We start from the raw sequence: 25,788 nt of genomic DNA, 5'->3' as shown, positions 1-25,788 counted from the left end.
ATCTTACAGAAATAATACAAAAGAATAAAAATGTTTTCACACCAAGACATTCATTGCAACATTATGCATATAATTAGAAAAAAACCCTTTTGGATTTTGTATTTGTATATCCTCTGCTTCCCCCTGCTTTTTAAATGTCTTTAAATGATTAACTGAAATATATCGTTATAAAAAAAGTAGAACACCACATTTATTTATGGAAATTATATTAATAAATTCCCATGGGAAAATACCAGGAGAAATTATTCAAGAATAATCATAACTTTGTGAGAGTGTTGGGGTGAACTTTATCTTCAAGATGCTTAGTAATGGTCTCATCCTGTTTAAAGATTTATTTTATTTTTTTACAGTAGCACCTTGTTGTTTATCCATTCTATATATAAAAGCTTACATCTGCTAACCCCAACCTCCCACTCCATCCCTCTCCCAACCCTCTCCCCACTGGCAGCCACCAGTCTGTTCTCTATGTCCGTGTAGGACAAAACTGTTATGATGCTTGTCTGTCTGCCAATCTCTTTTCCTAAATCATAGTTTTTGCCTTAAAGAGGCTGGGCCAGGAAATCCCACCCTACAGTCTGGCACAGGATGGGTTTCTTCCCGCCCCTGGGTATGATGCCGGCAGCCAATAAAGCATCAGGCCATCCAGAAGCTCGTGGGCCCCTCCCCTGTGCCCACGGAGGGGAGTCAAGCCTGGAACGTCCATGGTCCACAGTCCCAGCCCTGCATGTCTGGCATTCTTCATCATCCAGGCCTGTCTGCCGGCAGCCGAGGTCCTTGACAGTTGGTTCATCTGCAGTGGGGTTTAAAGCCAATGTCTGCAACTACATTATTCTGTTATCTAGATTGAGGATTAACACCTCTATTGATTTGATGGGGAAAATGGCTCCGAAATCCCCCTTGACAAGCTCTCTCTTTATCAAGAAACCACTCCGATCTCACCCACTTAGCAATTCACAGTAAGTGCCTATATGAACTGAAATTAGGCAGCTCCCAACCTGCCGGCTCTGTCCAACCCCAAGAGACAAGGTAGCAATAACTCAAGCCTGGAACCTCACCCTCACCCCAAGGGCCTGGAATGAATCTGAAATGAAGCTCATAAAACCCAGGCGCGCTTTCAGAACCCTTATTACCGGGAGATAACACGTCTCCACGTTCATTCCTACTGGCCTCCAATCAGTTCTCCGCAGAGAGCTAGAAGAGGTTTATTAAAGACCCTCTGGTGGCTCCCATCACACAGACAATAGAAAATCACCCAGGCCCAGCCTCCACGGCCGCCCAGCCTGCACCCCCCACCTTTCCCGCCGAGCCTTGGCACTTTTCCCAGCCTCTGCTGGGGACACCCTCCTGCAGGGTGACCCACGCAGCCTGGTTCGCCAGGCGCTTTCCTCTGGCACTCAAGAAACCTCTCGGTCCCCAGCAAACCCAAACCGTGGATCAGGCTGCTTCCCCACCCAACCCCACACATCTAACTGGCCACACCCAGGCTTCTGGAAGGTCTTAGCCCAAAAGTCACTTCTCAGAAAGGCCTGACCCTTCCCCAACTACTCCCCCGGCATCTGAATTGGGTCCTCATTGCTATTGTCTCTCGTGACACTCTTTTCAGTTGAGGACACTTACAGAAATTATTTACTGCTTCACTCACCGTCATTGGTTGAGGACCTAGGTGCTATTGGTTCATGGGCTGGGGATACAGCAGTAAACAAAGCAGACAGAAGTCCCTAACTTCAGAGTGCTTACGTCCTACGGGAAGAAACGGTATGATTTTTAGAGGCAAACTGTATAGACTGATCAGTGTGACAGAGAAAAAGAAAGCAAGAGGGGAAAGAGAACGTCAGGGGTGGCATCCTCAGTCTTAGAAAGGGCTCCCAGGGAGGTTACATCTTGATCACAAAAGATGAGGAAGTGTCTTTATTCCCATCCTGCCAGACCTACTAGAGAATGGACTTGAGGACACGGAGAGGAGGAAGGGTAAGCTGGGACAAAGTGAGAGAGTGGCATGGACATATACACACTACCAAATGTAAAATAGATAGCTAGTGGGAAGCAGCCGCATAGCAGAGGGAGATCAGCTCGGTGCTTTGTGACCACCTAGAGGGGTGGGATAGGGAGGGTGGGAGGGAGACGCAAGAGGGAGGAGATATGGGGATATATGTATATGTATGTCTGATATACTTTGTTATAAAGCAGAAACTAACACACCATTGTAAAGCAATTATACTCCAATAAAGATGTTTAAAAAAAAAAGGATGAGGAAGCAGAACTCAGATTCCTGGGAGTAAACGTTCCAGACAGATGGAACAAAACGTGCAAAGGCCCTGAGCAAAGAACAGTGAAGAAACCAGAGTAGCAGGAGCTGACAGGTGAGAGGAACACGAGTTGCAAGTGAAGGCAGAGAGGTAACAGGGGTCTGACCCTGTGGGACCCAGTAGGTCCCGGTAACTCATGTGGCTTTTATACTGCATGAGATAGGAAGCTACAGCTGGGTTTGGTCTGCCTTGGGATTTAACCGGGGTGCTCTGACAAACACTTGTTAGGAGGCTTTCAAAAGATTCCGGAGGGGCGGATTAAACGAGGGTCGTAGTAGCAGAGTTGATGAGAAGTTATTTAATTCTGTATATATTTTGAAGGTACAGCTGAAAAGATTTTCTTCTCAGTTGGATATGGGTGGGAAGGAAAGAAGAGTCAAGATGACTCCAATAGCACTGACCTTAGTGGAGAGAAGGATGGCGGCTCCATTCACTGAGATGGAGCCTGTGGACAGCAGGTTGGCGGGGGTGGAGATCAGTTCTGAACGTGTTGACTTTCAGATGATTAGGCATCAAGTAGAGAATTAGATGCATGAGTCTGGGGGTCGAGAGAGAGTTGGGCTGGACATACACACCTGGGAATGTTTAGAGCCGAGACTGTATTCAAAGCCATCACACGGCGGGTGAAATCACTAAGTGAGCTAAGTGTAGACAGAAAAGAGGAAAGGGCCAAGGACTAAGGTCTAGGACCATCCACATTTCGAGGCTGGGGAAGTGAAAGGGAGAAGGCTGGTCAGAATGATGGAAACGAACAGGCAAACGTGTGTGTCCCGGAGGCTCACTGAGGGCCACAACGGTGTCAAATGCTGCTGTTTTCTCAGATAAGAGGTCTGAGAAATGACCTTCGCGTTTAGTGTTGTAACAGTCATTAGATTCGTTAAGGGCAGTTTCAGTAGTGTCTTTGGGCTAAGCCTGATCTCCAGAACATCAGTGACAGCCATCCACTGGATGGATCTGTTGGGACCCAGGCATCCATTGTCCATGCCTTTCGAGGTAGGGTCAACATCCCAGTCAACAATGCTTTGATTGAATGGGATGGAATCTTGGACTACGAGAATGTAAGATGTGGAACACGTTCATTATAAATGCCAAAGAAAGCCTTGCCTGCTCCAGCATTTTGCCTTATGCTTTTCCAGAGAGAAGAGGACCCTGTCTACATAGACGTTCTCTAGGTTTAGGATCTTGAGGGAATACAACTCTTTAGATAAGGGACCAGCTTCCTTGCATCTGCAGTGACTTCTTTTTGAGCCAGTGACCGCAGTAGGAACTTCTGTGATCTCTAGGGATCCCACATCCTTTTGTGTTCGTCTCCTGCGTTGATTTCACAGGGCTCCTGAAGGCCTCTGAAATAAGAGAACCATTTCAAGAACCCAGATTTCTTATAACTGGTAATGTGCTATGGAGGTCTTTTGTCTTGATCTCAGATTTTAATCAGTTTATTTCAAAAGCAGGAGAATAATTTATTTTCACTTTTAGAAACCTTGCTTCCACTTGCCCAGATGGTTGGGTACGGCGAGGTAGGACCTGGCAGAAAGAGGCAGGATTGGGGAGGGACACCTCCCTGATAGAAAAGCTCTATAACCAGAGATATGGCTCAGCCTTTGTGAACCTCAGTTTCCTCATCTGTCAAGCAGAATCAGCAGCTGTCTTTCCTACCGGAAAGGACTCTGAGAGGATTAAATGAAGGAAAAGCCCACACTCCTTACTCCCTGGATGGGCTTCTGCTGTCCAGCCCCTGCTGTTTGGAAGCTCCCCTCCTACTTGCACACTGGACATCTCAGGACACACCCCGCAAACACAGGCTTTCTCTCTGCACCTTCCTAGACCTCCCATGCTCTCCTTCCCAAACACCATCCCCTTCACTCTTCACCTGACCTGCTCCTGATTTCCTTGAGGACACGGTTCCCTAGTCCTCCTTAAAGAGAGGCAGTCCAGGGATTTCCAACTCTGTTTTAAGCCATAGAGATTTTTCTTCCAACGAAAGATGTCACAAAATGCCACTCTATGGAATGGAAGTCAGAACTGCTCTGGCTGGAGGAGGGAGGTGGGCTCAGTCAGACTCAGCTGGAGAACCTCGGCTTTACTGCAAAACTCAGAGAGGCTGAAGGTCAGGTCCAGGGCCACGTAAGAGGTGGTCAGTGGCAGACCCAGAGCCAGGATCTGAGTCTAGAGGTCCGGACCGAGGCCTCTCCTCACCCAGTACCTCCAGAGAGCACTCTATCTCACACACTGGCTTCACAAGCAGGCAGTATCTTGTCTCATCCTTTCATGGCATCCCTGTGGGAGAGGGTCTATTTTCCTGCCTTACAGATGGGGAAGCTGAGGGTCATGGAGGCGGCTGAGGGCCATGAACAGGACCTTATATTTAGCTTTGTTTCTGGGGCTGACGCCCTACCCCTCCAGTCCCACTAGTCTGTTAAGGGTATGCAGAGTGCCCCGGGGGATACCTTCCCGTGGTGCCTGCAGCAGCGACAGTGCCACGGCCCCTCGGGGGCAGCAGGGCCCTGTGTGCATTGTCAGTCCTGCTGCTAGCGCTTTGCTCTGCCGCCCAGGGCCGCGCTATGCCGGGATGCTCAATGCCACAGTCTGAAGGACCAGCTATGTGCAGCACTGATGGCAAGCAGGAGGCTACTGTATTGTGACTGAATGAATGACAGGGTTCTGCTGTGTTGCTTTAAGCCCCTCTGGCGGCTAAGCTGTTTAGCAAGATGGCCTGTGTCCTAGCCAAGATGGATGAAGCTGTCCAACTTTGGACGATATTAGTAAGGCCCTGGACCACCAGGTAAGTGAAACCAGTTCACTGTGGTCCCTTCCTAGTTTGGTGTTTTCCAACTCTACATCCTGACCTCCTAGGATGGTGCTGTATACACAGGGGAATTCAGTTCATACTTGTTCTTAATGCGCATGAAATTCTATCACCGTGCAAAGGACTCCAAGTTCAGTCCATGGCCCATTTAAATTACATCATATGAATGAAAATGGACCACTGAAAACTCCATACAATGACATAATTTTAGTTTATTCCAAAAGGGGTGTGAGCTACATGTTAGTGGATATAAGTCGTTGAATATAAATATTAGAGTGAACTAATAGAGTATTTTTACCCTCATGCCTTCTCTCCTCCCCTGCACACCCTTTGCACACATACACACGTGTTATCTTTAGTTTAAAATGAACCCAGACTGCTGAAGCTCTCTCCCTCCCAGCCTCTTAAATGACAAGGGCTGTCAAATAAATTCAAAAGCAGCAGGAGGTCCTTGGCAAATCATTGAAATCCGGCACCATTTGCTTAAATAACCTGCCCAGGACATTTGGGCAAAATGAATGCTGATTCTTGGGGAAAAGAATGCATTTTGGGTCACATAAAAATAAAACAGGGGCTTCCCTGGTGGCGCAGTGGTTGAGAGTCCGCCTGCCGATGCAGGGGACACAGGATCGTGCCCCGGTCCGGGAAGATCCCACGTGCCGCGGAGCGGCTGGGCCCGTGAGCCACGGCCGCTGAGCCTGCGCGTCCGGAGCCTGTGCTCCGCAACGGGAGAGGCCACAACAGTGAGAGGCCCGCGTACCGCAAAAATAAATAAATAAACAAAATAAAAATAAATAAAACAATTTGTCAATTTTTTTAAAGAGAGGTAGAAAGTATTCCCCTCATCTGATTTATAACAAGTAAATGCATGATATAAATGAAACACATTATTTTAGAGATGAGAAAAGCACTGGAGGCTGGAAGAGTTGAGAATTTAAGGGTGAAAGGAGCACAGCGTTACAGGGACACACAGGCTCACACACAGATTTTTTTGGAGTAATGTCATCACCTTGTGGTCAGACAGGGTATTGCTGCTATAGACAAAACTCAAGGGCAAGTTCATGGCTATTTTTGTGCACTGGAATAGGTTTCTCGCTCTTCTTCCTTGCTGCACCACCTCTATCTGCTGTCTCACCGTTTTGAAATGCCACCTCTTCCAGGCTTTAAAGCATTATCCATCCACTCGAGGCCTGACCTACACTGTTTTACCCAGCCGGGTCAAGGACTTAGCCCAGTACGGAGTGCCCAACAAGGACGTGTGCCGACAGGTCCCCACCTACTTTGTCCTAGAGCAAAAAGAAGGTGTGTTAATAACTTAACTAGAAACTCAAGACCATGGTTGAGGCAAATGGTGCAGTATGATTTTTAGGTGCTTAGCAAATTCTAATGACAGTTTTCTTTGCTACTGGGTATAAAAATAATGAGCCGTGAAATGCATTTCCCCCTGGTGGCAGCGAAGATTTCCTGATACCAGGGATCACTGAGAACAGGCAGCAGAGTTAACTTGGCTTTACCAGAAGGTTGAGGACAGTCATTTCACCATCGGGATTTGACAGCTGGTGATACTCTCACCTGACCCAAAGTTTCATCCTCCCCTCCCCTCCCCCTGCCCAAGCAGCACTGTGTCGCGCATCCCCCATAAGAGGCCCACTTCTTTGGGGTTCTCAGTCCTCCTCTTTCTCTGGCTGTCCAGATGCTGGAAGGCAGGACCCTGATAGTTATAGACCACATGCTGGGAAAGGAACGGCTCAGTGGCTGGCATCCCTGCTGGGGATATGGCTGGGGGATCAATGGTGACGGGCTTGCAAAGCTACCAGATAAGACTGCAAAATCTGCCTGCTGCTCCAGATAGAGTCAGTAACCACTTCCCATTAAGCTGTTGCCTGTCACTTACATCTTAGCATAAACTAACCCATTGAACAAGGCTTCTTCATAACAGGAACTTCCAGCAGGAAAACACAGAGAGCTTGAGAGGCTGGGGGGTTAAAAAGGGTGCTTAAAGAGCAATAAAAGAAATAGGAAAAGCATACGGAACCAGTTAGTGCAGCACCGGTGAGATCTTCCATTTTGTTCCCAAGTCTCTGGCTAGTCAAGTTGTTTTGAACATCACATCTAATTTAGGTGCAACTCATAATATATCCACTCTACTTAGGGGTCTTAGAGCGATTAAGTGATCTTTTAAATAAAATGCTTCTCTTTCTTCTTAAAGGTACTGCACTGGCTATTGACCCCAATTCCTGTTTCCAAGTCCAAATTCTGTCCTTCCTGAGACTCTCCATCTGTGGGGAGCTCCCTGGGCTCTGAACCTCCAGGTCGGCCACGTGGAGAGCGGACCTGCCTGGATGGGACCGCTGACCTGAACCCAGAGCTCAGGGACCCAGCCCACCTCTGCCGATGGGAAGCAGCTCATTTCAGACCTCCACCTTCTACTTTTTGACCCAAGATCTAGCTCTGTAATCTAAAAACGGGATACACTTTCTCCCTCTGGATTAGAACAATAAAGTTTCTTGCCTCCCTGGTCTAGCAGATGAGCCCTCCCTGCCTGCACTGTTCTCTCTCGAGTTACTGGGTTCCCATCCATGTGCCATCCACGCCATCACACACCAACATGGTGCAATGGAGGACGTGTCTCTCCTAGAATGTCTCATTTCCAAGGGCCTCTCTTTAGGGTGGCCCTTGATGAATCCCTTCAGAATTTGGGCCGTAAATAAATAAATAACAAAAAGACACTAGCCACAGCACAGACTTAAGCTTTCGGGTCTGAGGTCACATCTCTGTCACCTGCAAATTGATGCTGAGATCTAAGGAGGCCTATTCTGGCCCAGCCTGCACCATGAAAATCCCTGGGATCCAAGCATATGAACAAGGCCTCCCAGACCTCTCTTTGGAACTGGTCTAAACCCCTTTGTGGGAACCCCTAGGTATTTCTCTCTGTTACAAATGAATAAGGGACCTGGCCTCTTTGCACTGGTCCTTTAACTGTCCATCCTTATAGCTGGGAAGGACAGAAAGTCAGCCTCCCCCACAGCACACAGAACATCCCTGGTCCCCTCACCTTAGATGCCGGGATAAACAAGGAAAGAGTACTGGAAATACAGACACAGATGTCCACCAAAGGTCGTGCTGGAGTTTGGAGTAAATAGGACAGGACCAGGGTGGGGTGGGCTGAACAGCACACGCGGGTGGAGTGGAAGGCCTCAGGGTGACCTCAGCACCGATCTGCCAAAGAAAGAGCTGAGTGCAAGCTTTGCAGAGTCGTGATGTGGTGTGGTTACCTACAGTCATGAATGGAAAAGTGACTGCATGGGAAAGGCCCAAGATAAACCTCTAACTGGGCTTAAATAAGTTATGGTTGGGCCGGCCAGGGGCTCTGAAACTATGGATTTGGCCACATGCAGCTTGTCGAGGATAAGGCAGATGGAGATACCTGCACGGAGCATTCAGGGTAGAAGTATCGGATGTGACAGGCCAAGGCTTGGTCGACCAGAGGCCCAGAGAGGACCACAAAGCAGGGTCCGGCCCCCAGGGCTTGGCCCAGTGAGTCCCGGAGTTAAGTCCCCATGGCTGTCAGTCCATCCTTGACCGGTATCTGCCGTATCCCTGACCTCTATCCTCCAGCAACTTCAGGACCAGTCCCTGTCTGGTCCCATGTGCCTGAGTCCCTGTTACCATTGTCTGGACCCCTGTTCCCGAGCCCTCTGCGATGGCATGTGGGCTGCTGTCTACTGACAGCTCTGATGTCCATCGAGCCTTCCCCTCCGGACTTCTGAGCTTCAGCTGCTCCTGAATTTCCCATCATCTCCGGGTTCCACCTGATCATTATAACATACCTGTTACTTCCGGGAGACTTTAGACAACCCCCACCCCCAGGCACCCACCTGCTTATCTCCATCTGTTACCATCCCTGCAGACACTCTGCCAGCTAGACTGCTTTCCTCCAGGAAAATCTAGGTTCAAGGCCTGCTGCCCTCCTAGGAATCACCACCCTCGGCTGTCGTTGACTCCCCCGTAATAGCTCTGTACCAGCTCTGAGAAACTGTAAGTACAGCCTTCTAGACCTTACAGGGCTTGTCAAGGCAGATTTTGGTCCTTCAGGTTACAAGCTCAATCTTTATCTTATAAAGAATCTTCTGTGCGTGCAGCAGGATTTAGATCCTTTGGGAGTTGGAATTGGAAGGAACAAAATTCCAAAATGTCATAGGCTGGGTGACTTGTAAACAGCAAGCATTTATTTCTCCCAGTTTTGGAGCCTGGGAAGTCCAAGATACAGGCACCAGCGAATTTGGTGTCTGGTGCGGGCCCACTTCCTTGTTCACAGACAGTTGTCTTCTTACGGTGTCCTACTAAGGTGGGAGGGACAAGGGAGCACTCTAGGGCCTCTATTCTAAGGAACTAATCTCATTACATTGGGGATTAGGTTTCAACATATGAATTTTAGGGAGACATAAACATTCTAGTTTACAGCATCACCCTACTGATGACCACTGTTAACGTTTATCCTTGAGTTCACCTAATCCATCACTCAATGAAATTTACCATATTTGAATCTCAAACCAGTGCCCATCATCCTGACCCAAACGTATTCCATGTGTATCAAAATGTTTAAAATACAATTCTGTTTAAAATACAATCACACTGATATTCACAACAGACTGTTTCCTCTATCTGTGATTGAGGAACTCAAGCTTCTTGCTAAGTCCTTTGCGATAATCTTGGAGTGTCCCTGGAAGGGCCTAGGAAGTAGCTAAGAATTAGCTCACTCATCTTCTAAGCGGGGAAATCTTTTACTCTCTCTCCCTTTTTTTTTTTTTTTTTACCTTTTTTCCTGTCTTGGCACAGCTGCTGTTACTGACCTCTGCCGACATCTCCAACGCTTCCTCTTAGGACTGGGCCGAGGGGGCTGGGAACCCACAGCCTGCTGTGCTCACCGCTGAGCCATCCCCACCACCTGCCGCTCCCCCACTGACCACGCGGCCTGGGCAGACGCCCCCGTCTTAGCCTCGGCAGCCAGAGGAACTTGGGCCTCTGGACTCATCTCGAAATAAGGAACTGTGTCTCTCCCGTCGCTTTGGTGTCGGTCGTTCACACTGCTGCAACATATGCGCTGGTTCCTTAGTGAAAAACAGGCATTTCTCTTCTTTGGCTTCTGTTGTTTCTACTTACAGTCCCCACCCACCACCCTGGGGCCTGGAGCATGAGCTCTTTGGACACTGGACTGGGGACACATCTGAGCACAAGACATCACAGCGTACTCGGCATTTCTCCTCCCGTCTAGGACTTGTTGGGTACGACCGTATCCCAGCTCCCTCTCTCCTGAGAGTTCAATCTCCCTTGGCTCTGTCCTTATCTTCCTGCAGACATGCACTGGAAGGATCATCAGAGGTCCTTGGTCATGTCTACAGCCCAGCTGGGAACTGCACAAAACCCTCCCTCCAAGAAATCTCTGAGATTCTTGCAAAAATTCCACCCTTGCCCAGGAGGCCCTTCTCAGAAAGGAGGCCCAAGACAGAGGTCAAATTCCCTGCCTCCCAGTTCAGAGAACGATGCTCCAATGACATGGTTCCTTGTAGGGGGAGTCTTGCTCCCTTCACTAGCCCCACCCCTTCCACCCTAGATGGAGGCAACCCTAACTGCCCTCATCGCGCCTGCCTTTCCGCAGCCTCGGGGGAGAGCCGACTGGCCCCGAGCCCCAGGTCTGCGTGGGCTGGCTCACCAGCCGAGGCTACTGGCTGCTCAGTGCTCATTCTCTGGCTCCCTGCCCACTCCATGCTCTCAGCTTCCCCAGGGGTCAGGAGTGGGGCCCATTATCCTGCCAGGAATGTGCTGCTTCTCTTCCTGCTGCTGCCTGGGGTAGAGAGACCGTCCCACAGTTTAAGCTGTATCTGGGCAGTTATTCCTACGGGGCATCTTCATTGGCCTCGTCAGTTTTGGGGATGCTTTTCATCCAGGCAGTGCCCCCAGCCCTCCTCCTGGAGCTGACCTGTTGCTCATGGTGGACCCTCGTCCCTCCACAGCACTCGGCCCCTGGCCTGGCTCCGGGCACGTGGGGCTGGAGCACGAGCCTTTCAACGCCGCTCTGGGTTTCCTACAGCAAAGGCCAACTTGAGGTGTTTCCTAAGACTGCCACAGACTGGGTGGGCCTTCTTTGTATTCAGTTGTGTTTTACATTTTAAAAATATATAAACGTTTTTAGTGAGGTATAACATACAGTAAAGCATACAGATTTTAAGTACAATGAATTTTTACGTATATACACCCATATGGCCATCACCTAAATGGAGATGTAGAACGTTCCCTACACCCTAGAGGTTTCCTTCATGCTATTCCCAGACATACCCTCCCCCAAGCCTCACCCCAAGGGAGTAGAAAGGGACATTGATGGAATCTGAGGAGCTCTTAGCAAAAATCAAATACACCCTGGCAGGACACATAGAGTGAGGGCCAGCTTCAGACTGTAAAGGGCTGGCGACTACCCCAGGATTCTCCCTATTATAGCAATCAGTCAGGGCAAACAAGAGAATAGCGAGGCTCCCAAAGGTAATTAACAAGAGGACAGGATGCTTGTCCATTGACCAGGCACCATGTACCTGAGGCCATGCCCTGATGGGTGAGGCAAAGGTAACTTTTCAGAGGAAGGTTGAGAGCTGGGCTATATCATTAGAGGTAGTGAGGTGTGTCACTTCACTAGGTCACATGCTACAGCATGAGCAGAAGGGACCCATGCCAGGGAACCCTTCCCCAGTGGTTAAAAGGAAACAGGCTTACCACCTTACAGTGGGGTAGACCCCTAGACCCCCAAACCCCAAGAAACCCTTGATTCAGTTCCTGTATGTGTCCTGAGCCCTTCACATCAGAGTTTCTGCAACCTCACACATGGTTCCCGAGGGAGCAGCAGGGCATGGTGTCTGGACTAATAAAAGGAATAGCAGGCCAAGCAGAGCTAGACAGTGGGCTCCAAGTACCATTTACTTCTCAGTCATTCTGTGAGTGGCACAGAGCACTGCCTTTCTACGGCACATGTGCAGCAATGTGGTGAGCCCAGAATTTCCAAAGGAGTTGTAGGGGTAAGAGAAGTAGAGGCAGTAGTGTTGGGGTGGACCCAGATCCTGGGATATGTGTGCCAGTTGGACTAACTCCACCTCTCTCAGGTGTATTTGTAAGGAATGCTTTTTAGCTGCAAATAAAGAAAATACAGTCACAGTGACTTAAGCAGGGACTGATCTGTATCACATGAGTCCAGGGAAAGAAAATCCCAGCTGGTGCTGCACTAGAATGATGTAATCAGGCATTCTAGCTCTTTCTTTCTTTCCTGAACTTTCCTCTCCAGGATCGCTACCTGGTGGTCCCCAAATGGCAGACACATCTCCTGGCATCAGCATCATGTCCACATTGAGAGGAGGACAGTAGGAAAGGACAAAGGGCAGAGTTGCATGACACCTGAGTCTGTCGCTCTTTTTCCTGGAAGTCCCACTTAGCAGACTCCCACTTAGATCTCACTGACCAGAAGTGAGGACTCATGACACCCATAGACCAATCATAAGCTAAGGAAACTGACATTACCTTCTTTTCTTAAGGGAAATAAGATTTAGCCCAGGCTTTCTTAACCTAAACGCTATTGGCGTTTGGGGTCAGAAAATTCTTTGCTGTGGTGATGTCCTGTGCATTGTAGAATGTTTAGCAGCATCCTTGGCCTCTCTCTACCCACTACATCCCAGTAGCACCCCCTTCCAGCTGTGACAATGTCTCCAAACACTGTGAAATGTCTCCAGAGGAGAAAAGAAAAGACCATACTCCAACTGAAAAACCACTGATTTAGACCAAGCATTACTGAAGACTTGGAACTAAAGTAAGGAATATATCCCTAAAAATAAGGTTTTTTTTAACAGATACTTAAACAAACTGAGGTTCTGCTGGAAGGAAACAGGTGGATAGGGAATGGAAATTAAGTAGTCAGTGGATTTTTTTGCTATAGAAATTAGGAAATTCTGATCAACAATAGATGAATAGGAGTGGCCAAGACGGTGGAGTAGGAAGACCCTGTGCTCACCTCCTCCCACAGGCATCCCTCAAATTAAATGTATTTACAGAGCAACTATTGATGAGAATGACCTGAACACTAATAGAAAAGATCTTCTACTAAAGATGTAAAGAAGGAACTACAACAAGATGTGTAGGAAGGACAGATGAGGTAGAGTCAAGACCCATACCCCAGGTAGGTGACCCACAAACAGGAGGATAATCACAATTGCAGAGCAAGTGGTCCAAACCCTACATCGGGCTCCCCAGCCCAGAGGTCCTGCCCTGGGAAGATGAGACCCCAGAATACCCAGCTTTGAAGGCCAATGGGGCTTGCATTTGGGCAAGCCTGAAGGCTGTAGGGAACAGAGACTCCTTTCTTAAAGGGTCCACACAAAATATCACACACTTCAAAACCCAGTAATTTGAAAGAAGCCTAGGTCAGATGCACTTTTTGACCTTGGAGGAATTCTTGGAGAAGCAGGAGGCAACTGGGACTCACCCTGTGGACATAGGTGCTGCCAATAGCCATTTCTGGGAGCTTGTGCTCCCACAGGGGCACTGGAGCTGGCAAACACCAGTTTCAAGTCCTCCTTCTAGCCTGTTAATGCTGGGATCAGGCCTCACTCACTAGCAGTCCAAGACTCCACAGTCCACCAGCCATGTGGGGACAGAGCCCCATCAACCAGAGGTCTAGCACAAGCCAAAGGCACCCCCACTAGCAGGCCAGCAATAGCCCTGGAGCCTCCAGGCAGCCACTTCCAGTCATGTTAGGGCCCAATTTCACCCACCAATAGCTGTCAACCTCTGCACTAGGCAGGGCCTGGCATCCAACCAGCATGCGGGCAGGACCCACCTACCAGTGTGCCCACGATAGTCAACCCACCACAAGAGAGGGGCCCACACAGCCCATATAGAGGACACCTCTAGAGCATATAGCTCTGGTCACCAGAAGGGTGTGTGCTGCGAACCCCATAAGATGTCTCCTACATATCACTTCACCAATACAGGGAAACATAACCAACCGACCTAATACATAGAAGTAAAAATAGAGAATCAGGCAAGATGAGGTGACAAAGGAATACGTTCCAAATGAAGAAATGAGATAAAACCCCAGCCGAAGAACTAAGCAAAGTGGAGATAAGCAATTCTACCTGATAAAGAGTACAAGGTAATGATCATAAAGATGCTCAACGAATAAACAACCTAACCTACTATCTAAAGGAATTAGAAGAAGAAGAACAAACAAAGCCCAAAGTCAGCAGAAGGAAGGAAATAATAGCGATCAGAGAGGAAATAAAATAGAGACCAAAAAAACAATAGAAAACATCAATGAAAACGAGAGCCAGTTTTTTAAATAAGATTTAAAAAAATGATAAACCTTTAGCCAGGCTCATCAACGAAAAAAGAGAGAGGACCCAGATAAACAAAATAAAAAATGAAAAAGGAGAAACAACAAGCAATATCAAAAAATCATAAGAGAATACTATGAACAATTATATACCAAAAAATTGGACAACCTAGAAGAAATGGACAAATTTCTAGAAACATACCACCTTCCAAGACTGAATCAGGAAGAAATAGCCAATCTGAACAGACAAATCACCAGTGGTGAAATTGAATTTGTAATTTAAAAAACTCCCAGGAAACAAAAGCCCAGGGGTGGACAGCTTCACAGGGGAATTCTACAAAACATAAAAAGAAGAATTAATACCTAGCCTTCTCAAACTATTACAAAAATTTGAAGAGGACGGAACATTCCCAAATTCATTCTACAAGGCTACAATTTGCATTTTGATGTATTTCCTCCAAGTGTCTACATATTTTTTAATTGAAATATAATTGACCTACAACACTGTTAGTTCCAGGTGCACAAAATAGTGGTTTGATATTTCTATACATTACAAAATGATCACCATGATAAGTCTAGCTACCATCTGTCACCATACAAAGATATTACATTATAATTGACTATATTCCCCATACTATGCTCTTATTTTGTAACTGAGGTTTGTACCTCTGAATCTTCCTCAATTATTTCACTCATCCCCCTTACCCCTCTCCCCTCTGGCAACTACCTTTTTGTTCTCTGTATCTATGAGTCTGTTTTGTTTTGTTATGTTTGTTCATTTGTTCTGTTTTTTGATTCCGCACATAAGTGAAATTATATATATTTGCCTTTCTCTGTATGAACTATTTCACTTAAGATAATACTCTCTAGGTCCACCCATGTTGTTGCAAATAGCAAGATTCATTCTTTCTTTAGGGCTGAGTAATATCCCATTTGTGTGTCATTTACTGTGAGGAACAAAACGTCATAGGAAATAAGAACCCCATCTACAAGCCTCACCAAGATTTCTGCAAAAACACCTTTGGCACACTCATATTCTGGATCATGCCTGCTCTCTTGGGCCAGCTTTATTAGAGAGATAAGCTCCTCTAGCATCCTTGATGCTTTGTTGTGGTTCGAAAATTTGATATCCAAATCAAAAAATATAGAGTGGTTAAATAAATAAAGAACAAGATCCAACTATGCTGTCTAAAAGAGACTCACTTTAGATTTAAGGACACACATAGGCTGAAAGTGAAGGTATGGAAAAAAGATATTCAATGTAAATGAGAACCAAAAGAGAGCAGGAGTAGCTATACTTATATCAGACGAAATAGACTTTAAGGCAAAGACTGTTACAAGAGACAAAAAAGGTTGTGATATAATGACAAAAAGCTCAATTTACCAAGAAGATATAACAATTATAGATATATGTGCACCCAACGCACTAAACATAAAAAGCAAATATGGATTGATCTAAAGGGAGAAGTAGACAGCAATATAATAATACTAGGGGACTGCAATACCCCACTTTTAATAATGGGTAGATCATTCAGACAGAATATCAATAAGGAAACAGCAGGCTTGAACTACACTATAGAGCAAATGAACCTAACAGACATATACAGAACATTCCATCCACCAGCTGCAGAATACACATTCTCCTCAAGCGCACAGGGAACAGGATTCTATGCTATTCTATTCTCCAGGATAGATCATATGTTAGTCCACAAAACAAGTCTTAACAAATTTAAGAAGATTGGAATCTTTCCAGCTATCTTTCCCAATCTTTTCCAACCACAGTGCAATAAAACTAGAAGGCAATAACAAAAGGAAAACACAAAAACTCACAAGTACATGGAAATTAAACCACACACTCTTAACCATTGGGTCAAAGAGAAGTCAAAAGAGAAACTAGAAATACCTTGAGGCAAACAAAAACAAAACAGAATTAATATCTTCCCTCCCCAACCCTTAAGAAAGGGCTCCTTTCTGGAGAAGGTTTAATGGAGCCCCAGCTTCCTTTTAGCTTACATTTGGACTCACTCCTCTTAGGCATGTGCCTGGCCTATTCCACCTGCTTCTTGTAATAGGTATTCAGCATGACACCAAAACTGAGCAGGGTCAACTGATTTAAGGAAAGCAGAGGTAGGAAAAAGCAGAACTCAAAGTTCTGTTTTGAGTTTCGCTTTTTAAATTTTCTGCTTTTAAAATGGTAATAATATTATAAAAACTAATAAGGATAACACAGTTCTAAGCAGTAAATTCCAAAGAAAGTTGCCAATCACAACCCTTCCCCTACCCCACTCCCACCAGCCCCAGCCAGAGGAGTAAGAACGTGTACCCACATGATTCAGTGAGGCTCCTTTCCAGAGATTTTTTAATTAAAGCTAATCTGAAATTAGAACTAAGAGTCCATTTCCTTTCTGATGATGACACAAGGAAGATGGGGACCTTGGGGCTCAGAGTGATGTTGGTTTTACCACCATGGAGAAAGCCAGTGTCAGATCCTGAGGCAGACATGTAGAGAGAACGAGAGTTTAAAGTGGAAAAATATAGTCTGGCCACCTTCAAGCCTCTAATTCTAACTACCCAACCAAGACCAGAATATCCCTATCCTTCTATGGTGAGATGAGACAATAAATTGCAGCCACCCCCACCAGAATTTAGCTCAGTTATTTTAACTTTCTTTACTATTGTAGTTTTGCCAGCATACCTAGCCCAGTACTAACGGTTATTAAGGAGTAGATGTATAGTGTTAGGAATAGGAGCAGTTGATGAAGACAGAAATTCTTGTTAAAGTAGTTCCTCTTTGCTCTGAACTTGCACTCACTGACTACTCCATACGATAACCAACCATACGATCTGGGAATTTGCCCACATTATGCAATTTATTTGAAATATTAAAAATTGTTTTCCTTCTATATATTGACTTGACATTCCCAGTTAGGGCCTCACTCCTGTAAAGATTTTCAGTAATGGGCATCTTTCTCTGGGTGACGTGTGTTCCTCTCTATCTCTCTCTCCTCACTCTGGGATGAAATATATCATGATAGTGTTTATTAAGTTTGAGTCTACTGCTTTGATGAGCTAAAAGGTATGTGAATGGCTCTCAAAGCTGGATGCTCTGTCAGAGGGCACAGTTTTCTTCACCTGAGCAGTCAAGTTGTCTGATAAGGGTATAAATAATCCACCCCCTTCACTAGGTGAAGGTCAATGCCACCTGAGCCCCTGCTCTACCTAGGCTGCCCAGTGTGTTGGTTGGACAGATGGGCAGCTGGTCTAAGTGTCAAATGCAAAACTGAAGACTTGTACATAGCTGACCAGACTGTATGTGACTCACATATATTACCTGGGAATTTTCACACTATGCACTTTACTTGAAATCCTGGCAATTTCTTTCCTTCTATATATTGACATAAACATTGTTTGGCTTCCCTTTGCTGCTTACAAGAAAAGAAAACACCCAGATATCTATAAATATCGTACTTATGTTTTACTACTGAATCTCAAAATTTGTTGGGACGTTGACAAAGAATTTAATTTGGCCGTTGAGTGGAAACGTGTATTTCTCTGAAAAGATGAAACCAGTGGGCTGATGCCTTAAATGTGAAGGTCTGCACAGATGGAAATTCCCAAGATGCCCAGGAGCCCAGCCTTTGCACAGCCTTCAGCCCAAGTATCATCTGAAAAGGGGAGAAAATTTTAAAGAAAGAGAATTAAGAAATTACTAGAATTCAGCAAACCAATGCCCTTTTGTAAATGTCTTGACTAGGGGGTGTACATGTAATTTCATGTTCCCCAAGATTTTAGCTATACTTGTATTGCAAAGAATAATAATATATTAGCTTAAATATACTGACAATTCCCAGAAGTGCTCTCTGGCTCAACTCGATTAATGCTATGACATTCTGCATTAATGGCATGCCTGCATGCCTTTACTTATAAGTACTAATGACCTTATGAAAAGTAAAAATATCTTAATTTTTTTCTGGGCAATAGGTAATAAATGCTAATTCTTTTCTTCTTTACCTTCCACTACTCTGGGGAATTTCTCTTGTTACCTTTGTCATCTGTGATCCAGCTTTTCTTTCACTCTGTCACTCTGCCATACTTAGCAATTTTGTGTAAAAATACCAGTAATGACTGCAGTGACATATGTTACCTGCATGAATCAGTTTTTATTCCCTGTCAGTCCACTTTGCCTGCTCTTTCTTGGACCAATTTTATCTTAGATCCTGAGACTATTTTTAAACGTTTTTGAGAAATAATTGACAAGTATATCTGTATATATGTAAAGTGTACAACATGATAATTTGATATACATGTACATTGTAAAAGCTCAAGATAGCACATCCAACACCTTGTGTAGTTAACATATGTAACTTGTGTGTGTGTGTGTGGTAAGAATGCTTAATATTTACTCTCAGCAACTTTCAAGTATGCAATATCATATTATTAACCAGAGTTACCATGCTGTACTTTAGAGAATCCAATAGCTTTTCATTTGTCCTCATGAATCTTTTTTATTCCATCTTCTGTCTTAAGTCACTAACTTCTCCATCAGACTATGTGTTCCTTGGAGGCAGAGTTGTTTCATTTCTGTCTCTCCCTAACATTTAGCACTATTTCCACACATGGTAGATATTTAATTCCCAAAGTAAACCAAACTGAGTCATGTTTCATGTTTATTTGTATTTCACACAGCACCTGGAAGAGTGGCTGACATATTGGAGCTGTCAGAAAATATCTGGTGAAGGAATGATTTATTGGTACTCACGTGTCTTTTCAGCCACTTCCCCTTTGTACAAGGGGATATGTTCGCAGAGCTGCCTGATGGGTGATCCAAACAGGAACCAATCCACATCTGTGATCAGAGACTGCAGTGGGTTATACTTGACCCAGATGTATTTGTCGGAGAACATGTTGTTCAAAGCCTAGATCAGTAGGAGTGGAATAGGATGAAATAAATTGACATAATCCGGTGTAACTTATTCTAAATTGTGACTTTTTCTCTTTTGAATTATTAAACAGGAGGTGGTCAGGAATCTCAAGATATCATCTCTTTTTGACCACTTGGTCTGTAGAGAAACCTCATTATTACCAATGTTATTTTGCAGCTGGTGACAATGAAACCCAGAGAGGGTGAATCCTGTGCCCGATGAAAAGACACAAAAGGAGAAATAAATCTCAGATTCCTAGCCTCACACAGTGTTTGTTTATTCTCACTATGCTGTATTTCTTTGCACCATTGTGTCATTGGATATCATCACTCATTTTTTCTGCCCATCACTATTTCTTAAAGCCTTGCTCTGAGAAGAGAATGTTTAGTCCTTTCTACAAAGACACTGGAATTTATTGTAAGTTTTTGTATTGGGGGCTGTAGGGTGGAGCTCAAGCTAAGAGATTTATTCCTGCTCTAAAATCAATAAATGTGAAGATGCTTTAAAGTGGAGGGTACCATAGCCACAATAAGGTATGATATTATGATCTTCTCCCCTTACCCTCTTCATTTCTCTATGGGCACCAGTATTCCCTGGCTCAAGAACAAGGAATACTAAGGGTTACCCCAGACTTACCTGCCCCTCAAAGATGTACCGTTGGAGTTGGTCCAGAGCAGGGATGGCCTTATGGTTCATCTTCAAGATGTAGCAGGCTCTTCGGGAGAGCACCCTGGAGGCGATGTAGCCCTGAAGCAGCAAGAGCACAGTTACTGCCCCTCCCAGTTCCCTGGATTCTGAGCTTGGTGAGGATGGGCCTTGCAGAAAGCCTTGAGCATGCGTAGTGATATTTTCAAGCTGCAGTCAGTTCTATCCATTCGACTTCTTTTACATAGTCGTTTTACTTTTTCACTTGTCATTTCTATCTCTGAATTTGTGTAAACCCACGATGTGTGCCCCACTTTTCATTTCGGGTCTACAGTTTGGGGTTTGAAAGCTTGAGAAGAAGCCGCTCTCTGTCTCTTTCTATTGATTTTGTTCTGCCTTTTCCTCCATTTGGAGTAAATACGGTATTCTTTAGAACTGTGCTTTCCAATATGTTAGCTACCAGCCACATGTGGCCATATAAATTTAAATTCAAATTAAATAAAATTTAAAATGTATTTCCTCCATCACACATTTCAAGTGCTGAGTAGCCGCAAGTGGCTAGTAGCTTCGCAGAAAGTTCTACTGGACAGTGATGCTTTAGAAGCTCTCCTCAACATACCCACACCCTGCACACCCACCACACATACATTTTCATTGACTCTCCCCTCCCCTCCTTTACCATCCATCTTCTATCTTTTCTCCACCTAAGACTGGATTAGGATGGGTTGGAGGAAGTTGGGATTGGAAGAACAATGGAGGGTGAGGTCCTTGGAGCCAAAAGGAACCTTCTGGAATCTTCATACAGAGTGGAATTTTCTGTACATAGTTCCAAATAATTACACAGCCTATAAGAGTGCAAATATCATAAATCTTTCTAGTTCCTATTTTTCAGTTCTCACAAATTTCTAGTCCTTAAAATCCAAAAATTGACTGAGGCTGAACCTGATGATAGTGGAAGAGGTTTTAACCAAATTCTCACCTATCCTCACGCTATTTTTTTTTAAAGATACTTTTGTGATTTCCCTGACATCTGCTTAAAAAGAATTTCAGCACAACTTCCTTGTAAAGCATATCTTTCAAAGACTCTATGCCTTCAAATGTGTCGTGGAACTCCCGCTACCAGTGGGGCAGAGGGAGTGAGGAGGTTTCTATAAGAAAAGGAGAAGAAAGTCACGTTCAAATGTCCAGTGCAACGGACTCCAGACTACTTATATCCACAGTGCATAGCTCTCTCCATAGGTGAAAGCGGGCTCATCACCCAGGTGGAACAAATGGAAAACAAACAAAAGAATAAATGAATCAAGGACAGAATAAGTTTCCTGAGATTTATTGTTAATACCAGTAACTGAAACTTGGAAATAGTTTAATGTTTTTAGTTTAGATATTTTCATTCTCCCAGAAGCAGTATGATTTACTGCATACACATAGTCAGCTGTGTAGAGTTGTTCTGGATTTCTGCTACTTTGTGACTGTTTGCTGCATTATTGTTCTCTGTCTGTATAATTTTTTGTATTAGAAGCCCTACTTCATTCATTCAGTCATTTGACGAATATTTTTGAGAGCCTGTGTGCCATGCCTGGCCTTGGGTTTTAGTCACTCTTCCAGGCGCTTTCTGAGCCTGTAGTTAGCCAATATGATTGTGCTGTCCACCTGAAAAGGTCAAGCGAATTTGTATGCTTCCTGTCTCATCACATTTTTTAATTAGAAATGGTTTTGTTTGATTGGTTTTTAATCAATTGCTTGATTATTTAAGGGGAAAAGCAGAAGGAAGGATATTGTGAAAGAATTGCAAGGATAGATCCTGGAATTCAAATGCACAATAAATGGCTGCCCCTCCACCCTTTAGAAGTGCATTCTTGAAGAATATAAAATATTGCTGCTTACATGTTTATAGTCAAAAATCGTGGTAGAGGAGCATGATCCTGCATGGATGTTAATCACGGCGGTATTTTTTTCATTGTCAATTGTCATTGTCTCCTGAATAGGGCCACCATTGTCAGTTGGGCTGATGATGTTATAAACCTAGATTGACAAAAGACATAATGGTTTTTTCATAAACTATGTGCATTGGAAAGGCAACCGTCCCTGCAAAGTAAAGCCTTCTATTGCTTCAAACAAGAGATTGAAACTTGAAACATCTCCACTGGCATCCCAGACCAAAAGCCCATGCTAAAATTAGAATGCAAAGGTCTTCCTCATAGTTCACTGCATTATATATGGGCAAAGCAATGGCATTACATGAGAAATGAAATTAACCACATTTAAAGCAATGGGGTATGTTTTTTAAGGTATTGTGATTGGAAAGAAATAATCAACTTCATTGTTTCTGTTATTGGTTATTTCTGGAATTTCATCCCCCATAGGACATGTGGACTCTCTACTGTCCTTCACATTATCTCATATCTTCTTTTTCCTCTCCCAATACCTCTAAGATATAAAGTCTATAGTGAACCAACTCACCTCATATCCATGAGATTGTGTCCCAAAGATGGCCAGTGCCACCAGAAATAGCACCTGAAAAACCAACCAGTCACATCTATTCACAATAGGGCTGTCACTTAGGGTGGGAACATGAGGTGACATTGGACAAGACAAGCACAAATATCACAGAAAACATATGCTTAAGACACTGGTGGGAGGCCATGGATGGTCAACACTCCACTTCCAAAATGTGAAATACACATTCATTCATTTGACAGGCATTTGTTGGGTTCATGCTATTTTTCAGACACAGGTTCTACCTTTGTTACCAAATTCCCAACCCTTCCTAACAACACAACCTTCTAGAAATCATAGTTCTTATGCCAGAAAAAAAAAAAAAAAAAACCTTGGGGGAGGTGAGCAGTGAGGAAGGACTCATTTTACTAAGGGGAGGACCCTAGTGGTATTCACACTGGCTTTAGTATACAGGAGTCAAGTTTTGTTTTTTTGGTTAAAAAAATTACTTAGTTCCTTGAGATTGAGAGAGTAAGACAGATTTAAGTGGATTCATGGGTGATAGCGATACAATCGATTCCTAAAGGCAAACTATGAAAATCCGATGCTTGGAGGCATGACTAACTTCTGAGGCTGACATCAAGGAAAACCTCCACAGTCTCCTTAGTGATACCATCAGACAAGTGTTAGGCCAGCAGACCGTGAGACTGACATGGAGGCATTGCTGACATTTTGTTGCAGTTATATGAGAGACTCATCCAACCTGCTGATCCCAGTTTTGTGTTCTCTCTTCTGAACATCACAGTGTACTGCACGGTCATCGAAATTGCTGATGAAGGAGAAGGCAGATATTTTTAGGACCTGTCAGTGGGATTTTCCTCCTTCCTTTTGCATCTCACCAATAACATTTTTCTGCTGGTGACTGTGGGTAGAATGTCTAACATGGACCTATATGCAGCTGTCCAACCTGCCTACTTGCATAGAGACAACCTGGACTCCTGGACAACCTCTGACACTCCTATGTATTCTGTTTAATGGATCTAATACAGAGGTCTGAATAGGTGGGTGAAGGGCTAGCCACCTTAGCAGTATGATTAGAGAGAGCTCAGGAAGTGTCCCCTGCCCCCAAGTAACCCCTCACCCAACACCATGATTAATATACCACTGTTCCAGGTTTGTGTTTTAGGGTTAGGTATCCTCTAAAAAAATCAAGATACCTTGGGAGAGGCGACTCTTTAAGCTGACAGTCTTTAACACCTTACGGGGAGGTATTATTTTGCCTTCTCCTTCAATAGCTCAATGAGAATAAGGGATAGAGACTGGGGGAAGGAGTTCCATTCTGGATCAGAACATAGTCAACTAACCATCCATGGAGTACCGCAATGTGGAGCTATGGGAGAATGGGATCAGGGCTGGGATCAGCTGCAGTGGTCATGGCAGGATTACTTTGCCATGATTGCTTGGTAAGTGGAGCCTAAGATGGGGAAATTTCAAGACTAAATCCCACATTTACTGGCCTGGGGAAATCACATTCCTCTGTGCCTCAGTCTCCTCACCTATAGAATGGGGCAATACTACACAGCTCATAGAATTGCTTAAGTGAATGGATGAAATGATTCATGCAAATGTTTAGCATAGGGCCTAGTACACACTTGGGAAATGACGGCTGCCATTATTATTATTATTATGGATATTATTATTTTAAAATCACCACTTCTCCTTTTTTTTTTTTTTTTTTTTTTTGTGTGTGTGTGTTACACGGGCCTCTCACTGTTGTGGCCTCTCCCATTGCGGAGCATAGGCTCCGGACGCGCAGGCTCAGCGGCCATGGCTCACGGACCCAGCCGCTCCACGGCATGTGGGATCTTCCCGGACCGGGGCACGAACCCGTGTCCCCTGCATCGGCAGGCAGACTCCCAACCACTGCGCCACCAGCAAAGCCCACTACTTCTCCTTTAGATAGTAAATACAGTTGTCCTAAAATGCCTACATTCCCTCCAAGGTTCATAATAAGGAATTATTACCAAAATATTACAAATTAAAGTTCCCTAGATATTTCCAATTTTTTTCTTTGTAATTTTTTAGTAAACATCTCAAGAAACAGACAATGGACAAATAAATATGGACAAATTAATATTCAACATTATTCCTGCCAAAGACAGCATTAATTCAATCACAGAGGTTTAGAAGCATGCAGTGTTTGTCTGAGACCCCTGAAAGCCAAGGCATATTAGATATGAGCATTCTCTGCAAGCAGCCACCATAAGGGTATAAAGAAACATAAACAAATACTCACAAGGATTTTCATTTTGCCTGAAAGGCAGAAGCTGCTGGAGCAAATGAGGCTGCCCATGCAACTTCTACCCTTTATACTGGCTTTAAGGTGTGGAAATCTCTTTCCAGAATGATCACTTTGGAAAGAGCCATGTCCACATCATTAACACACCCCAGCAAACCCCTTTATCGGGATTGAGACCCAACCACATAACCTGATATCAGCAAAGTTCATTATTCACTAGTAAAAATTTGCCACTTGGTTACTCTGTAAATATTCCCTCTTATCTGCTCTATGGTACATTTGAGATTTCAATGTCCACCCTTTAAAAATATTACAAGATGCTTGTTCTACACAAACATCTTGTCGTCATTTATATCTAATATTCCTAAATCTCCCCTGAAGGTAAAGTCCACCCTTAAGACCTAATTTGAGCCCTCACTCAATGCCTTTTCATCCCTGCCTTGTTTGTTGAATTCTTCCACCCAAGGGATGGATATGGGACTAGAGGCAAGGACAGTGTCTGGGGCTCTGATTTGAGGCTTTATGACTTTATTTCTCCTCCCATTTACAGTTGGTGCCAATTTCCAGAGATCCATGAGGAGCGAGGCTCAGACATCTCTCTGCCCAATTAACATCATTAACCGAATTTATCATTAAACCTTGCCCAAAACTCCATCAAAACTATGACATATAATTCTCGTTACCTTGAGATGCACTGAGAAATCCTCAGATTAAAAAATAGAGAGAATACAGTTTAATTCAAGTAATTTTTATAACGCCACGTCAGAAATGGCTAGCTAGCATTAGGGTGGAATCATGAACTTAGAGGTGGGGAAATACAAAAACAAATAGTACCTGTAAATGGCAGAATTGTTCAATATTGAAAATTATTACAGTAAGCAAAGCAATAGCATAAATGATGCTCTTGTTCTACAGCTGGAATGACGTCCAGCAGCTTTTTAAAAATAGGGCTTTGGGCTTCCCTGGTGGCACAGTGGTTGAGAGTCCGCCTGCCGATGCAGGGGACA

At 44.5% G+C, this 25,788-nt stretch overlaps 2 protein-coding genes across 2 annotated transcripts; one reads left to right on the top strand and one right to left on the bottom strand.

Moving 5' to 3' along the window:
• Positions 1–2,687: 2,687 nt before the first annotated feature.
• Positions 2,688–7,416, top strand: LOC115864178 (gastrokine-3-like). Its single transcript, XM_070046839.1, is given in 6 exon segments — positions 2,688–2,822; positions 3,230–3,371; positions 4,986–5,045; positions 5,048–5,088; positions 6,273–6,414; positions 7,322–7,416. Coding segments are annotated over 6 exon segments (615 nt in total).
• A 10,645-nt stretch (positions 7,417–18,061) lies between these two features.
• Positions 18,062–24,790, bottom strand: GKN2 (gastrokine 2). The gene is made up of 6 exons (XM_030877437.2): positions 24,779–24,790; positions 22,507–22,560; positions 21,931–22,068; positions 20,038–20,148; positions 19,239–19,395; positions 18,062–18,144 (listed from the first exon to the last, which is right to left on the bottom strand). Exons 1-6 carry the CDS (start codon positions 24,788–24,790, stop codon positions 18,062–18,064), a joined length of 555 nt encoding a protein of 184 aa, XP_030733297.1.
• Between the last annotated feature and the right edge of the window lie 998 nt (positions 24,791–25,788).

The sequence above is a fragment of the Globicephala melas genome, chromosome 12 (genome assembly GCF_963455315.2).
Source record: "Globicephala melas chromosome 12, mGloMel1.2, whole genome shotgun sequence".
Taxonomy (NCBI): Eukaryota; Metazoa; Chordata; class Mammalia; order Artiodactyla; family Delphinidae; genus Globicephala; species Globicephala melas.
Note: the sequence above shows the minus strand (reverse complement) of the source record. Positions and strands in the feature narration are given on the sequence as shown.

What these genes read in the sequence shown, in the direction of transcription:
- GKN2 (XM_030877437.2), bottom strand. An exon ending in CACAATCTCATGGATATGAG is followed by an intron (nt 22,069 to 22,506) that starts GTGAGTTGGTTC and finishes TTGTCAATCTAG; the next exon opens with GTTTATAACATCATCAGCCC. An exon ending in GGAAGTGGCTGAAAAGACAC is followed by an intron (nt 18,145 to 19,238) that starts GTGAGTACCAAT and finishes TCCCCTTTTCAG; the next exon opens with ATGATACTTGGGCTGAAGGC.